The sequence below is a fragment of the Elgaria multicarinata genome, chromosome 2, assembly GCF_023053635.1.
Source record: "Elgaria multicarinata webbii isolate HBS135686 ecotype San Diego chromosome 2, rElgMul1.1.pri, whole genome shotgun sequence".
In the NCBI taxonomy this organism is placed as follows: Eukaryota; Metazoa; Chordata; class Lepidosauria; order Squamata; family Anguidae; genus Elgaria; species Elgaria multicarinata.
The window spans coordinates 118,588,160-118,603,819 of record NC_086172.1 but is presented as its reverse complement, the minus strand read 5'-3'; the positions used below and the strand labels follow the sequence as shown (position 1 = coordinate 118,603,819).

At 42.4% G+C, this 15,660-nt stretch overlaps 1 protein-coding gene across 1 annotated transcript in view; it reads left to right on the top strand.

The window, feature by feature from the left end:
• The window catches only part of ALX4 (ALX homeobox 4), an 82,534-nt gene that overhangs the window by 51,552 nt on the left and 15,322 nt on the right, over nucleotides 1-15,660 (top strand). Inside the window, exon 2 of the mRNA XM_063118821.1 lies at nucleotides 3,671-3,981. Coding sequence (XP_062974891.1) covers nucleotides 3,671-3,981 — 311 coding nt within the window. The remainder of the gene's footprint in view (nucleotides 1-3,670; nucleotides 3,982-15,660) is intronic.

The following is a 15,660-nucleotide window of genomic DNA, read 5'->3' as shown; positions in this document are numbered from 1 at the left end:
CTCCTGTTAACCTTCAAAGCTTTTCACGGTCCAGCTCCTTCCTATCTCTCCTCTCTCATCTCACACTATTGCCCCGCTCGTGCTCTTCGCTCCTCTGATGCCATGTTTCTCGCCTGCCCAAGGGCCTCTACTTCCCTTGCTCGGCTTCGTCCATTTTCGTCTGCTGCCCCTTACGCCTGGAACGCTCTTCCAGAACATTTGAGAACTACAAGTTCAACCACAGCTTTTAAAGCTCAACTAAAAACTTTTCTTTTTCCTAAAGCTTTTAAAACTTGATGTTGTGCAGACTTCTACTGTTACTTTCTACTGTTAGTTTTTCCCTACCCTGTGCCTGCTTACCCTACCCTGTACCTGTTTGCATTCTCTTCCCCTCCTTATTGTTTTACTATGATTTTATTAGATTGTAAGCCTATGCGGCAGGGTCTTGCTATTTACTGTTTTACTCTGTACAGCACCATGTACATTGATGGTGCTATATAAATAAATAATAATAATAATAATAATTCTGTTTTAGGGCATATCCCACCATAATGGACTTAAACTGATTTAACACTCATTCCTTGTCCCCAGGGAAACTTAGGAACTATTGTTTGGGCAGAGTTGTGGGATACTGACAGAGATTTCCCAGCACCTCACCAAACTCTACTTTTCACAATTTCATTGATAGCTAGATTGGCGTTAAATTATTTATTTTTTATTTTTTATTATTAATTACATTTCTATACTGCCTAATAGCCGGAGCTCTCTGGGCGGTTCACAAAAATTAAAAACATTCAAAGTATAAAACAACAGTATAAAACCATAATATAAAATACAATATAAAAGCTCAACCAGATAAAAACAGCAGCAATGCAAAATTACAAATTTAAAACACCAAGTTAAAATGTATTTATAGACTGTTAAAATGCTGGGAGAATAAAAAGGTCTTCACCTGGCATCTAAAGGCATATAATGTAGGTACCAAGCGAACGTCCTTAGGGAGCTCACTCCACAGCCGGGGTGCCACAGCAGAGAAGGACATCCTCCTAATAGCCACCTGCCTCACTTCCTTTGGCAGCAGCTCGCGGAGAAGGATCCCTGAGGATGACCTTAGGGTCCCGGCAGGTACATACGGGAGGAGGCGTTTCTTCAGATAGCCTGGCCCCAAGCCGTTTAGGGCTTTAAATGTTAATACCAGCACTTTGAATCGGCCCGGACCTGGACTGGCAGCCAATGAAGCTGGAAAAGGACTGGCGTGATATGGTCTTGTCAGCCAGTCCCTGTTAGTAACCGTGCTGCCCTGTTTTGTACCAGTTGAAGTTTCTGGACCATTTTCAAAGGCAGCCCCACGTATAACGCATTGCAGTAATCCAAACGAGAGGTTATCAGAGCATGGATAACTGTAGCTAGGCTATCACTGTCCAGATAAGGGCGCAGTTGGTATATCAGCCTAAGCTGATAAAAGGTGCTCTTTGCCACTGAGTTCACCTGTGCCTCAAGTGACAGTTCTGGATCCAAGAGCACCCCCAAACTACAGATCCGATCCTTCAGGGGGAGTGCAACACCGTCCAGGACAGGGCAAACATCACCTCGCCGGACAGATGTAGATAGGGTCTTAATATTCCATGTTTAGTGGCACTGGCCACCACATTTTGGGATTTGCTTGGCTTTCTAAACCGCCACAGAAATGTAGTTTTTGTAGTGCAATCTTAGGCATGTCTACTCAGAAGTGAGTACATGAAACTGAATAAGACTGACTGCCAGATATTTGTGTATAGGATTGCAGTCTCAGAAATATTTCTTCCTGATCATAAAATTATCTTAGTTTCTTTTGCTAGTTCTAGCAGGGATGAGAGATCATACATATAATATTTATGGGAATGTGGTTTCTGTATTCCAGGGGAACTCTGAAGTGCAGACATTTAAAGTGTTAACTTTCTAAGTTATTCATTTGTCATATTAGCTGGTAAATTTAAAGCACCCCCCTGCTGCAGAAGTTAAAGTATGTTTCAGAAAAGAGCATCAATATGAAAGCTGCCATTATTTCTCCTTTAGATATCTAACATGTGGGACAAAGCTTCCCTGTCCCCAAATGCAGGGGATTTTAGGGACAGGAAAGCTTTGCCCATTCTGTGTACCCCCTTCCATGTTTTTCTGCTGCCACCACTATCCTATTCCAGAGCTCTGAAGAGGAGCACTTGTATTAGGGGCCTAGGAATACACTGCAACATTTTGTTAGAGATCCCCACTTATATCATACTGTTAAATTGTCTGTTCCATTAAAGAAGGAGTAAGGGCTCCATCACACCTACTTCCCCCCCCCCCCGGTTTGCCTCCACGATTTCCACCTCCATTTCATTAGCGGGTCAAGCTAATGGTCCCTTCATGTGTGTTTGTGGTATCGCCATTGTACTGGTAAATCTTCTTTCGCTTGTTTGCTCTCCCACTCCACTCCACCCCTTCCCTTCTCCTTCTCCCTCCAGTTCATTGGTTCTTGTCGTTCAACTGAGTCAGCACAAGCCCATTTGTTTCACATGGTGTGCTAGAGGAGGAGAACCACCCCACCCTCCTCTTTCATCAGCAAGACCTCCCTTCAAAGCACACACACCCAACAAAGGACATAGTGTGAGGACAGCAATACACAGGGGCGGAAGGGTGCTTTAATCCCACATGGAGGAAATAAACCGGACTTTCCCCGCTCTTGGAAAACACAGAAAATGGAGGGGAAGAGGCAGGGTGACTGCAGGTCAGGCACAACGTCATGTGAGTACCATGCTGCAAAACGAAAAACCAGGCATGATGAGAGTGCGATAAAACACTGGTGTGATGGAGCCCTAAGACACGGGGCAGACATAGTGCTACATCGGTTAAAAGAGAAAGGAGTAACCCCACTGAACTCAGTGGGATTTACTTCTGAGCAGATGTGTACAGGATTGCACTATAGGGCATTACTTATTTTTACTCCTTTGCTTTTATATCAATTTGGTATGTAGGTTAATTTGACAAGCACTGGTGTGTGTGTGTGTGTGTGTGTGTGTGAGAGAGAGAGAGAGAGAGAGAGAGAGAGAGAGAGAGAGAGATTTCCTTTATATAGTAAGTGTTTCAGATGTCCCCCTGCTTCCCCTACCCTTGCGCCATGTGAATAAGTAAGATAGCGCTGAGTAATGTGATTGCGTTTACAAAATCAAATGTTAGAATGCATATTCTGTAATCAATGGAGCACTCTATGGAAGCCTACAAGATATATTTGATATCCCCTTATCGTCTGTTCTGCACCCTGAAGTAATCTGCCTCAATACAGGAAACCACAGCAAAACTAGCAAGACCAATTCAAATCCCTGCCAGTATGGAGTCTTAAAGCTAATCTTCCCTAAGTCATTAAAACGGAATCCTTTTATTTATTTTATAGGTCTCCAGCTGCTTCCTTCACCTTTCATATACATCCTAAGCCAAATGGCCCTGTCTTTCTCATTTCTTAACGCGCCATCCTCCTCCCCTTCTTCCTTCCAACTCACAGCCCTCTCCTTAAATCCTTATCTGTCCATCTCCTTCTTCTTTTCCCTGTGTGTCTTTTTCCTTTTCACAGTGGTGTAAATCCAGCTCAGAACTAATTTATCCATGGCTTTGTGTTTTCTTTCTCTCCTTCCTTGTTCCCGTTTTCGCACCACCTCCACCTCCACCACCTCCACAGCTAAAGAGAGTTCCCTGGGAGACGCCGAGCTACAGCCAGGCTCAGATCCTGCTGGAATGGATGGCAGTTACCTCGGCGTGAAAGAGTCAGGAGTGAAGGTATCCCAAGAGAGGGCAAGCAACGACCTACCCAGCCCAATGGACAAGACTGACTCGGAGAGCAACAAGGGCAAGAAGAGACGGAACCGCACTACTTTCACCAGCTATCAGTTGGAAGAGCTGGAAAAGGTCTTTCAGAAGACCCACTACCCAGATGTCTATGCCAGAGAGCAGTTAGCCATGAGGACAGATCTCACTGAGGCCCGGGTACAGGTAAGGACAGAAGCTTTGGGAGATGGGGTAGAGGAACCAGAAAGCCAGGAAAGCTTCCATTTCTGCATCTATTGCTGTCTGTTCTTATATTTGTAATATCTCAGATTTGTCCCTCAATGGCAATGTAACACCTGCTCTCACATGACTGTTCCTGTGTTAGTGGAAAAAGAGAAACAAAGATGGCATCCTGGATCTACTGATGATACTAAACCTCTGGATTATCTCTCCCAGTACTTTCATATAGACCAAGGGTGCACAACCTTTTTGGCCCTGAGGGCTGCATCATGTGTCTGCTGGGGTGGCAGGTGTGAAGATATATGTGCACATGTACACACATTCACATACACCACACATCACTATCTCACACCTACTACTCACAACCCCACACCCTCTCACATAGGCGTTCCCCCGCACTCCTCCATATACACATAGAATAAGCCATTGATAAATTACCACAGGAATTCATCATAGATACCACATCACAGTTTCTGCTAGAAGAGACCCAAGCTAACATCCATTAGCATCTGTTAATGACGTACTCCTATCTCTTTTGCAGATGTCCCTGTAATAGGTTTGAGAACAAGTTGAATAAAAACCAGATCTGAGGTTGAAGCCTTCTTCCTGCCCCAATCATCCCAACCCGATCACCAAAAGAAGAGAGGAAAAATGCTCTAGGAAGAGCATAGAACTTCATTCCTAGAACATCCCCAGAGCATTGTAGGAAGCTGGCTTGAACCTTTGAGCTTGACTTCCTAGAACACTCTAGGAATGGGGCTTCAATGGCAGGAACCAAAAAGCCCGTCCCCTGGGTGTTTTCTTCCTTCTCCCTTTTTTCAGTGTTGGCAGATGCTGGGGGTCATCAGACAGGTCTTGGGGACTGCTTTTAGTCCTTATACCCATGATATAGAGCATTATGCAAAAGCAGTAAATGGGACAGAAGGCAACTTGGGAGCAAATCACAGACTAGATTCTGTGCACTCCAACAACACTTCCTGCGATTGGTCAGTTAAGAAATTACCAACAAGCACCTCGCAACCCCACTAAGCAGTTCAATAAAGCTAGATGGTCCACTGTGTGGAAGGTGTAAGAAGATAAACAGGGTAATATTCCCCCTATATCTCCTCTTCTGAGAAAAAATCACCCTCCAAGGTGACAAAAGCAATTGCTGTCCCAAATCCAGGCCCACAGCCACTCTGATAGGGGTTGAGAAAAGATATGACATCATCTGAGAATGCCTGTTTTACTACTACTTCTCTCTGAGTTCACACTTGAGTTGTAAGATCCCTGCGTGGAAGCCAGGCACCTGGAGAAGAGCTCCCCGAGAGACGAATTGTAATTTTGTGGCTCTGTAGAGAACTCTGTCAAGCTCCATGAGGATTTCCCCCCCCCTCGTAGTTTGGCTTCTTTCCAGTTGTTGAAGAAGCCACTTTTTTGGCTGCTTTGGATTTTAATCTCCACAGCTGTGTCTAAAGACAATAAAGAAGAGTTTTCCCTGCAAGGCTGCTGTTGTGCAGTTCAACTATCCCCTGCCTTGTATATGCAGACACATTCAACAAAAGAGTCTCCTCAGAAAGCAGTATGGATCCTTGTTATTAGAGGGAAGGAAACATCAGTCCTAACATACCTTAGTATCACTCCCACAATTGAATTACCATTATAGAATATGTACTGAATATCAGTGTGAAAGTTATGAAGAGGCAAGTGTGGAAGGAAGCAGGGTTCCCCCACTCCCATTTACAGTGATGGTAGCAAGCATAGCTCTCAGGGAACTGACAGGGGGCAAAGCTCCCTGAGGTCTGTAGCACCCTATCTCCACTTTCTACCATTCAGGTAGCTTGTTGTTTACCCAGGAAATGAAGGATGAGCCTAGGGCAGCAGTGCAGAACCATAAGCCTAGAGACCACATCTGGCACTCCCAATCCATCCCTCTGAGCATTCCCAGAAGGTCACACCCTCTTCCCCCAGCCACTGGTTGTTTGGTGCAGTTTTCCTCCCATTCTCAATGATTGAGATGCCTCCCTAAACAATTAGTTATGGGCAGAAAGAGCTAAAGTATCCTGGTGGGATTTTTGTTCTTTGACTCTGCCTTGTTTGCCTTTGGCCCTGCCCACCCGCCATTGGAATGTGGGTCCCAAGAGTTTCTCCAAAATGGAATTCAGCCCTTGGGCTGGAAAAGGTTCATCAGCCCTGACCTGGGGATGAGCCTGGGAAATGGCCCACCCTTGCCTTCTGCATAGCCTAGGACCATCCAGTAACTGGATTTATATCTATGATTTGAAAATTCCTATTAGTCTAGGTCCATCATATAAACACCAAGTATCCTTGCTGCTCTAAATCCTAAATTACAAACCCTTGGGCCAGATCTACACCAAGTAGGATATAACACTTTGGAAGCGATTTGAGAATGTTATATGCAATGTGTCATGGGCCTTAACAGCTGTCAGTGCACTTCAATACCATCATAAAGCAGTAGTGTAGATCCTGCCTTGGTCACCATACTGAAAAATTCAGAATTCCAAACGAAAGAGCAGAGAGGAGTAACAAAAGAGGACTAACCAAGTGGCTTAGCAAAAGTGTAGCCAGAATCATTATTCTTTCATACTTATATACAGAAGGACATACTATAAAAATCATATCAAATGGCCATTGGAATGTGTTACTGTTTTTTGAATGATCGTAGAATATATTGAACTTTCTAAAAAAGAAATGGTTCTACAAATTTGAGGAGGAGGAGGAAGAGGAAGATGATGATGATAATGGCTAGAATGTTGGACTGGGAGTCAGTAGATCTGGGTTCTAGTCCCCACATGATCATGGAAGTTCACTGGATGACTTTGGGCTTGTCACAGACTCTCAGCCCAAACTACCACACAAGGTTGTTGTGAGGATAAAATGAAGAGGAGGAGGATTAGGTACACTGCCTTGGGTTCCTTGGTGGAAAAAAGGCGGGATATAAATGTAATAAATACAATGGTAATTATAATAGCAGCCAAGCAGATGTCAAATCATACAAATGCACTGGGATTTGTTTGTATACTGATGTCTTAATGAAACATCTGGTCCTCTCCACCCTCCCCAAAGGGTCATCGGGATTTGTAACAGACCTGCTTATTCACTCATGAGGAAGTCTGTGGCCATAAAAGCCCATAGACAGAAGCTTGAAAACACTCTAGCATGTCTTTCTTCATTCTTAGCATAAAACAAATGAAAAACGTTCAAGTAAATCATATTCAAGGAAAAAGGAAAAGAAAATACCAGAAGCTAGAATATACTTGGGAGCTTAATGAGTGAAAGAAGTTAGTTTGCATACTCCTGATATGTTCTCCACGCATACTTCTTCCTTACATCCCGTAAACAGCCAGCCAGTCCACCAAGCAACCCTTTTTTAAGAGCCACATAATGCCACACATCTATAAGTGAAACGCAGCATATATAGCATGGAAAACACACAAACATTTCTAGCAGGGGGTCCAGATGTCATCATCTACCACTTGCAACTGTCCCATTTTTCCCTACTATTTCTTCCATCTTTTCTCTTTCAAAAAAAGAAGGAAAAAAAACATTAAGTAGGAAAAGACAGAACAGCTGCACAATGATTTCTGACTGGTAGTGCTAGGAGCTGTCTGTCCGGAAACACCCTAAGGATAGTGAAGGACAAAAGTGACATGAAAGAAAACATTGCAAGTGTACTAGTGTGGACACACTCTTATTTTGGTGAATTCACACTACCACTCATTGAATGTTGTCCACATAGCACTGATGTCTGAAGCAGGTTAAGAATAGCAATACATATATCTGGGTGATCGCAGCCTACGATATGGTACGTACGTATGGTTTTTCATATCTCACCAAAGCATAGCTTGACAGCTGGCTCAGGTTTTGATATATAGTCACAACTTCATACCTTTGGTGTTCAATCCTGGCTGCGCTGAATTTGGCATTTGGCCTTGGGCTTTACATGACCCACTCATTAAAGGTTGGTGCTGGCGCAAGTTCCCATGTATCGTATGGGTACACTCATCAGCAAGCAAGGATTGACTCTAGTGCCCTGTCAAGTTTACAATCAGTGGCAAGCCCACTCAAGCTGCCGTGAGTGCCACTTTTTGGTAGAAAAGTAGGGTACAAATCAAATGAATATATAAACTCAGGTTTGCTGCAATGTGTTATGTAGAACAATCCTGCTTACATCCTGAATTCTGAACTCAAGGTTCAGAACATCCCTCAACATTTCTGCTCTGCTTTTGTCTCAGGAGTGCCTGTCAAAAATGGCAACCACTTAGCTACAAGTCTTCAGTGGTGCAATTACAGCTGGACCTTGGGGCTAAAGTCCAGGGCCCCAGGGCCCAAACCTCCACCCCAAATGACCACCCAGCAAATGGCAGGTGATGGGGGTTATCAGGAAAGCAGAAGCAAATGCCATTTTATTTCTGTTGTCATGATGATGCTGTGTTTTAAGTGACTTTAAAATGCAAAGCTGCATATGCACAGAGGATTCCTATTGTTTAAATCAGGGTTGGCAAACATTTTTGCTGTTATCCTAACATCAGCAATGTAGAAGCAGTTTTAAAGAATGGGAAGGTGATGGATGGCAGTTAGAGGGGACTGAGAAATGTTACTCATGTCCTTCCTTCACAACTGAAGCGATGCACATGGCCATCTAAAGAGGGACCCCATAAGTCCATAAAGTTCAAGGTCTAAAATTACCTAGTTGCATCCCTGCAAGTCCTGTAAGGGAGGGACAAAGCTTTGTGGTAGAGCACGTGTTTTGCATGCAGAAGGCTCAAACTGAAATTCCCAGCATCTCTAGCTGAACTGGAGAGCTGCTGCCAGTCAGTGTAAACAGTGCTGGACCAGATTACAATGGTTTGACTCTGTATAAGGTAACTCCCTGTGTCCAGATCCCCATGGATTCATTGGCAGAGGTATGCCTGCACATACGCAGAGAAGGGTTTCGGCATCCCTCTTGTCTATTGTTTTTAACTTTTGTAAACCGCCCAGAGAGCTTCGGCTTTGGGGCAGTATATAAATGTAATAAATAAATAAATAAATAAATAAACAAACAAACAAATAAATAGTCTATGTGGCACAAGCATACCCATACAATGTAGCTCGCACTTGTGTTTCTCCAGTTAGCTGTTTCTCTTTGGCAGCCCACTGCTTAGCTTGCTAACTTGCCTCCTTCCACTGTGTTGAGTGCCAAGAAACCTTCGCTCATCCCCAGGGCCCTCTCTTGTTAATGAAAATCTTTTCCAACGGTGACCCCTTGATGTGGCAGGGCTTGAAAGCAAGGTGGAAATGTCAAACGTTTGCTGAAGCAAAATTGCCGCCTGGTTGAGGAAGACGAAGAGAGAGAGAGAGAGAGAGGCAAAGTAAAGTAAAGTAAAGCAAGAAGTAAAATATCTTGATCCCTTTTCTCCCATAAAACCCTGGGAGGCTGGTGGAAGAAGCGGAAAGGCTGAGCTAAGCCTGCAGGAAATTAAACATGAAATGAAAACAAGCTCAAGTTATTCAGCTCTCTCATCCCAGGCTCCAATTTCCCATTCCAGGCCACTGATAAAATGGTGTCCAGTTTCAGTGCTTAAAGATGAATTCTGGCTCTGTTCCTATATTCAAGCAAGCGTTCAGGAGAAGAACTTGTGGCCCTCCGCAAGAAATATGGGAGAAGGCAGCTGGAGGGGGAGGGGGCAAACTGACAAGGAAGACAGGGGTGTGGAGCTTATGTATGAGAGAGGCTGTCAAGGATGAGCCAGAGGCAGGGGTCTTTCGCAAGAGGCAGATAAGAGAGGCATGGGTGTGGGAAAACAAACTTGGTGTATGTTAGGGATGAACAGTGAAAGGTTGTGTGAATGGGGCCAGACACACAGCTGGTCAGAGGCACAGAGCACAAAACAAGACTTAGATCTAGCCCCTCTTAAAATCAATCTCTTGGGAGTATCCTGTTTACTTATCATGATAAAAGGGAATTGGTGCCTGTCTATCCGTCCATCTGTCAGTGCCATAGCACCAAGACTGTGAAACTGAGACACCTGAAACTAGGCGTGCATACTAAGGGGATCCTGGGGGCGTACACCTCAGGGACATTTGTTTTTAAAGAATATTGATTAATTTAAATGTGTCCATGTGGTTGAAGCCTGCAGTAACATCTTCAGTCACTAGGGGTAGACATCCTTAACCAGCACATAGTTTTGAATTCCATACAGTTTGAAACCAGAGATTAGTAGGTTGAGTGACAGAGTTATACACCTGCGCCTGCCCCTGATGTGGGGCAGCCCCCCTCAGGGAATTTGATTGAACAGACCCATCCATCAGAAGGCTGTGGGGTACAGCATGGCAGGAGCTATGCCTAGGAGTGATGGTAGGCTTGACTTCATTCAAATAGGGGACACAATGCGTCCAACTCTGACAGCCGTGTAAATGTACTTGAAGACTGTGGTATCAAACTAAGGGCTATTCCAACCCATGTGAAGCCAGGCCCACTTGCTAGTATACGAATAGTGAACTCAGCCAGTGTGGATCCTTATGTAGCCAAAAGGGTGCCACCCACAGACACGAGGTAAATGCAGGCATAGTGAAACCTTGGCTGTGTAGAAGTAGAAAAACATTTTAGAAGCTTTAGAAAACCTTAACGTGGGGAATGACACACACACACCCCAAAAACAGCCTAAAGAGGACTATTGGCTCACTGTTGGAATGAACAAAAAACTAGAGGAGGAATGGAATGGAGTACTCTGGAAGAGGTCATGGCTGCTGGGCACATTGAACAGGAGTGCTCCACCCTGCAATGTGCTTCCAGATGGAGGGTTCTTACCACTACCAGTATAAGGCTCTGTGAGCTATTCCATCTTCCCCCACTCCATTTTATGGGTTTTCTGCAAAGAAGAAAAAGATGGAAGAAGTAGTGGGACTTAATGCCAATAAATCACTTCTATTCTTAACCACTTTCAACCAGAAAAACAGAATAAGTTAAAGGAAAATCCAAAAATGCATTTTAACATAAATGCTAATATCTCACTCGAAATTAAAACAATTGATGAGTAGACAAAAATGCACATCAATCCACAACATTCATAGCCTATACATAGTCACAAAATTAATTTCCAAACCCAAGGCTGTACAAATACACAATATCAATATTCCAAACATGTTGATTAAAAATTTGATTGAGATATTAGTGTTTATATTTTTTAAAAAAAGTTTATATTTTTGGATATACATAATTTTCCTTTTACCTATTCTATTTTTGTGGTTGAAAAAAAAGTGGGAAACCACAGGAGGGTTGCAAGTAAAAGATGACACCGTCTGGATGGCCCTACTAAATTCTGTTATTGAGACAGGGCAATGGAACCATAAAAGCCTTGTCTGGAAGCACCACAGGTCCATTTTGTGGAGTTCTGTGATCTAATCTGAGACTGCATTCACATAGGGCCAGCTCTAGCGTTAAGCAGAGAGGCAGAAGCCCACATCACATGGCAGGTTTTGTTGTATCATTAAAGAACATAAAAATGACAGCTACTTAGTCTGCTCTAGTTCTGCCAGTATTTGCATTTCCTGCCTAATGTTTCTGGCCACCTAAACACATGATGTTCAACAAAAGCCAGAGTTAAGGAAAATGACTCCAATAGTTTTCTTTAATGCAAATGAACACAAATGCAAAACCAATATAGCGATGACAAATATATAAATATAACAAATTAAAACCTGAATATATAAAATTTACAACAGTTACATATTAGAGTAAACGTGTTTCAACAGCAATCTTCATCAGTGGCCTAAAAAACACTTGGCCTTAACTCTAGCAAATAAGTCTTTGATTTGGAGGGCTGAATAAATCCATCCATGCAACTTAAAAGTGTGATCATCCTAAGTGAGCAGCTGCTTAATAACAAAGTCCTCAAAAATGGTTAGCTGCAGCTTATAATATAGATGAAAAATGCATAAGCTGTCTTTCTCCTCCACTTTCCTCGAACAGTATCAAAGTCATGTGTGAGTAATTGGTTGGCCTTGACTGATGAAGGCTGCTGTCAAAATGCATTTGGCGTTTTGTGTTATTGTTTTTAGGTTTTATACACACAGCTTTTAATTTTTTTATATTTATATATTTCTCATTACTATATTGCTATTACATTTGCATTCATTTGTATTAAAGAATACTGTTTGGAGGTATACATTTTCCTTAACTTTGGCTTTTGTTGATGTTACAATTTGTTGAGGACTATTTCTGCTTTGTTGTTCATTGCACCTTCACATAACTTTATCATACTGTGCTAGGCATGTTTTTCAGTCAGCCTGTGCAGACATTTAGGGTGCATGTATTTATGTATGTTTATGTATGTTTAGACAGAAAAAGTCCTACAATGGTCACCATTCCCTAGCCAGCATGGGAAATGCTTGCGGTTGTAAACCTTTTTTCTGTCTAAACATGCATAGGATTGCACCTTTAGTCATGCAGACAGTAATTTGACTATTGATGACCACATGCTGGTCCCTGGGCCTATCACTTTTCGCATTTGACAGCAACTGTTGTTTTAGGGTTGTCATAATCAAGTGCTACAACCTGATTAGAGCAGAGTTTAAATGGGCCATTTGGCTATCACGTGACTATCCTGACCTATGGCCAAAAGTCAGCAGTCCAACAAAAAAAAACCATGGCTGCCTGTGAGGAGTTCCAAGTATGATGATTTCCTTAATTGCTATGGCTGTGCGTAGAAGAGAGGATTTGGATTTGGGACCTAGGGGACCAGGAGTTGCAGTTCGAGGGTTCCTTAGCTATGGATGAACCACAAATCGCAATCCATGGCCATTGAAAATTCAAAACCAGATAAGTCGTCGTTACTTTGGATTATTTATTTACTGCATTTTTACTCTGCTCTTCAACGGCTCCCAGAGCAGCTTACAAAATCAAGAAGCAGCGAGTCCTGCCTTTAGCCTTATAATGTAAAAGACGTCACATAAAAGGAAAAAGGAGGAGGAAAAAAAGCAAACACGGGCAGTTCTTGGAGAAGAAGAGAAAGAAAAGCAAACACAGGCAGTTCTTGACACTACGAAGGCCTTATAATGGAACTGGAAAATATTCAAGGCAGGGAAGCCAAAGTCTCTCAACTGAGCAGATGGAGTGTCCCTGGTTCCCATCTCTCCCTCTGTTGCAGCCTGATGGAATGGCTGTATAACAGTTGAGGGAGAGGAAGTACCTGATGAAACTGGCTTCTCAGGGCCAAAATACACATTACATTTGTTCATGTTTACTGTAGCATAGGCCCCCAATCCAGATTGTTAATGGAGGGGAGGAGACTTTAAAGACCTGGCTCAGGAGGGCTGCATCTACTCTAGAGTAAACATTAAAATACATAGTTGTTAGATACAATTTTTTAGTAATGCCTGTTTTAGTCCTCAGCAGAGGTGATGGAGCTCACATTCTTTTCCTTAAAGTACTTTTCAGTAAGCTAAAAACTAGGAGCTTCAAAGTACAATTTCTTGAAAGTGGTGACAGAAACAGCATATCCTCTTATCCCAATTTTTTCCTGATTAGTTAAAGCATAAACTGTATGTGTGTGTTTATTTTGTATGTTATCTGCACTTTTTGGAACTCCATAGCAGTTGAATTTAGTTGTGCTTCCACCCACTAGGAGCATTGCCAATTTAGCTTTTTATGAATTGCTCACCCATTTAACTAAACCTATAAAAGAGAACGTATGTTCTATATGTGACACATGCAAGTTTTCCTAACAGGACTTTTTTCTCTTAAAAGCTTTGGCAGGAAGGGCAATTTTCTTTTGGGAAACGGTTAAGTCCTCTATAGCAACCGTAGTAATATACAATATACTAAAAAAAATACTAAAAAAAAAAGGGCTGAACACTTCTATCAAACAAAAGTTTATATAAGATAATAAACAACCATAAACAGTCATAGTACACATTAGAATAATGATATACAATTGCAGAAACACAGCTATTAGAAGAAAAAAAATCTGTTTGAGGTTTTTCTGCTGAGCTTTTGGCATTCAAGTGGATATATATAGAATGAAGTTTGGAACTCCTGCCTTTTTGGCCACGGCATTATCCCTATGGTTGGTGTAATTCTGAAGAAGCAGACGGCGAAAACAGGATTAATTCACACCGATAGCCAGTTTAGCCTATTGAAAGAAGCTTATGTCAATTCAAAAAATACTGTTGAGATTTGTGTTTACATTTTATGATTCTGTGTTTCTACAATTGTATATCATTATTCTAATGTGTACTATGACTATTTATGGTTGTTTATTATATTATATAAACTTTTGTTTGATATAAGTATCCACCCCCTTTTTTAGTATTTTTTAGTATATTTTATACTACTATAGTAGTTCTGTGCCTTTGGCACTCGTTGGTTGCTATCATTCATATCAACTACTGCCTTCTCTAATTTTGTACCTAAGTCCTCTATAGCACCACAGCCCCAATCCAAACCAGTTCCTCCCGCCCCCAAATTGGTGGATTTGAATTAGCTTAGGTCTTTGTACAGTATGAAGATGAAGATGACTAGATAGATAGTAATAGGAATAGCAGTAATAATAATAATATGAATAGATATCAGCCCTGTTCAGGTGTTTTAAGAGAATGTGTGAGGGCTTAAAGAGTGTACTGAGACAGGGACAGGATCTACACTACTGCTTTAAAACAGTTTATAATGGTTTTGACAACTGTTCAGGCCCAGAACAGATTACATATACAGCTTTTAAACCATTTTCAAAGTGTTTTATCCTGCTTGGTGTAGATCTAGCCAGGGTCGTGTACACTGCCCACCCCACCCCCACTACGTCTCCAGGTGTGCCGGATTCATCTCCAGAGTCAAACTGACAAGGTCAGAACAGGAGTTCTTCTTGCGTTCACTTGAATGTGAGTCAAAGGGCTCATCTACACCAAGCAAGATATTCCACTATGAAAGCAGTATATAAAAGCAGGAGCCACCCTACTGCTTTATAGAGGTATTGAATTGCATTGACAACTGTTGGGGCCCATGGCACAAACCATATACCACTTTCATAGTGTTATATCCTGCTTGGTATAGATGTGTCATGGGCCCCGACAGTTGTCAATGCACTTCAGTACCACTATAAAGCAGTAGTGTAGATCCTGCAGCACACTTCAATGCTGCTATAAAGCAGTAGTGTGGCTCCTGCCTTTTATATACTGCTTTCATACCACTTTCATAGTGGAATATCCTGCTTGGTGTAGATGAGCCCAAACTCTCTGGCGATTGCAGCCAACTGCTTTATCAGGGTTTCCGAACGCAGTGAGAGTTCTCTTACCCTCAACATGGCAAGGTCTTAACTGAGGCTGAGGGATCGGTGTGCCCAGAGATATTGGGGGCCGCTACATCTACATCCCTGTCACAGTACATACTTTCAATCCACACATGTTCTCTTCAGTGCCTGAACAGCACGAGTATAATGCAAGTCAAGTGCTTAGTTATATGTAAACTGGCTAGAGATTTTATGCTGTTAAGTAGTATACAAATATTATTAATGAATTAGGAAATAACAGTAGAAGGGCCTATTCAAATCTGGATGTGTGAGAGCCACGGAAAACGTCTGCGCATGTTGACTGCCTGTGACAAGCTGATAATGTGTCTCCTGCCAGGCACAGAAGGTGGTTTTTGTCATGCTACCAAAACACCATTTTTCAAGGATACACAAACATCAT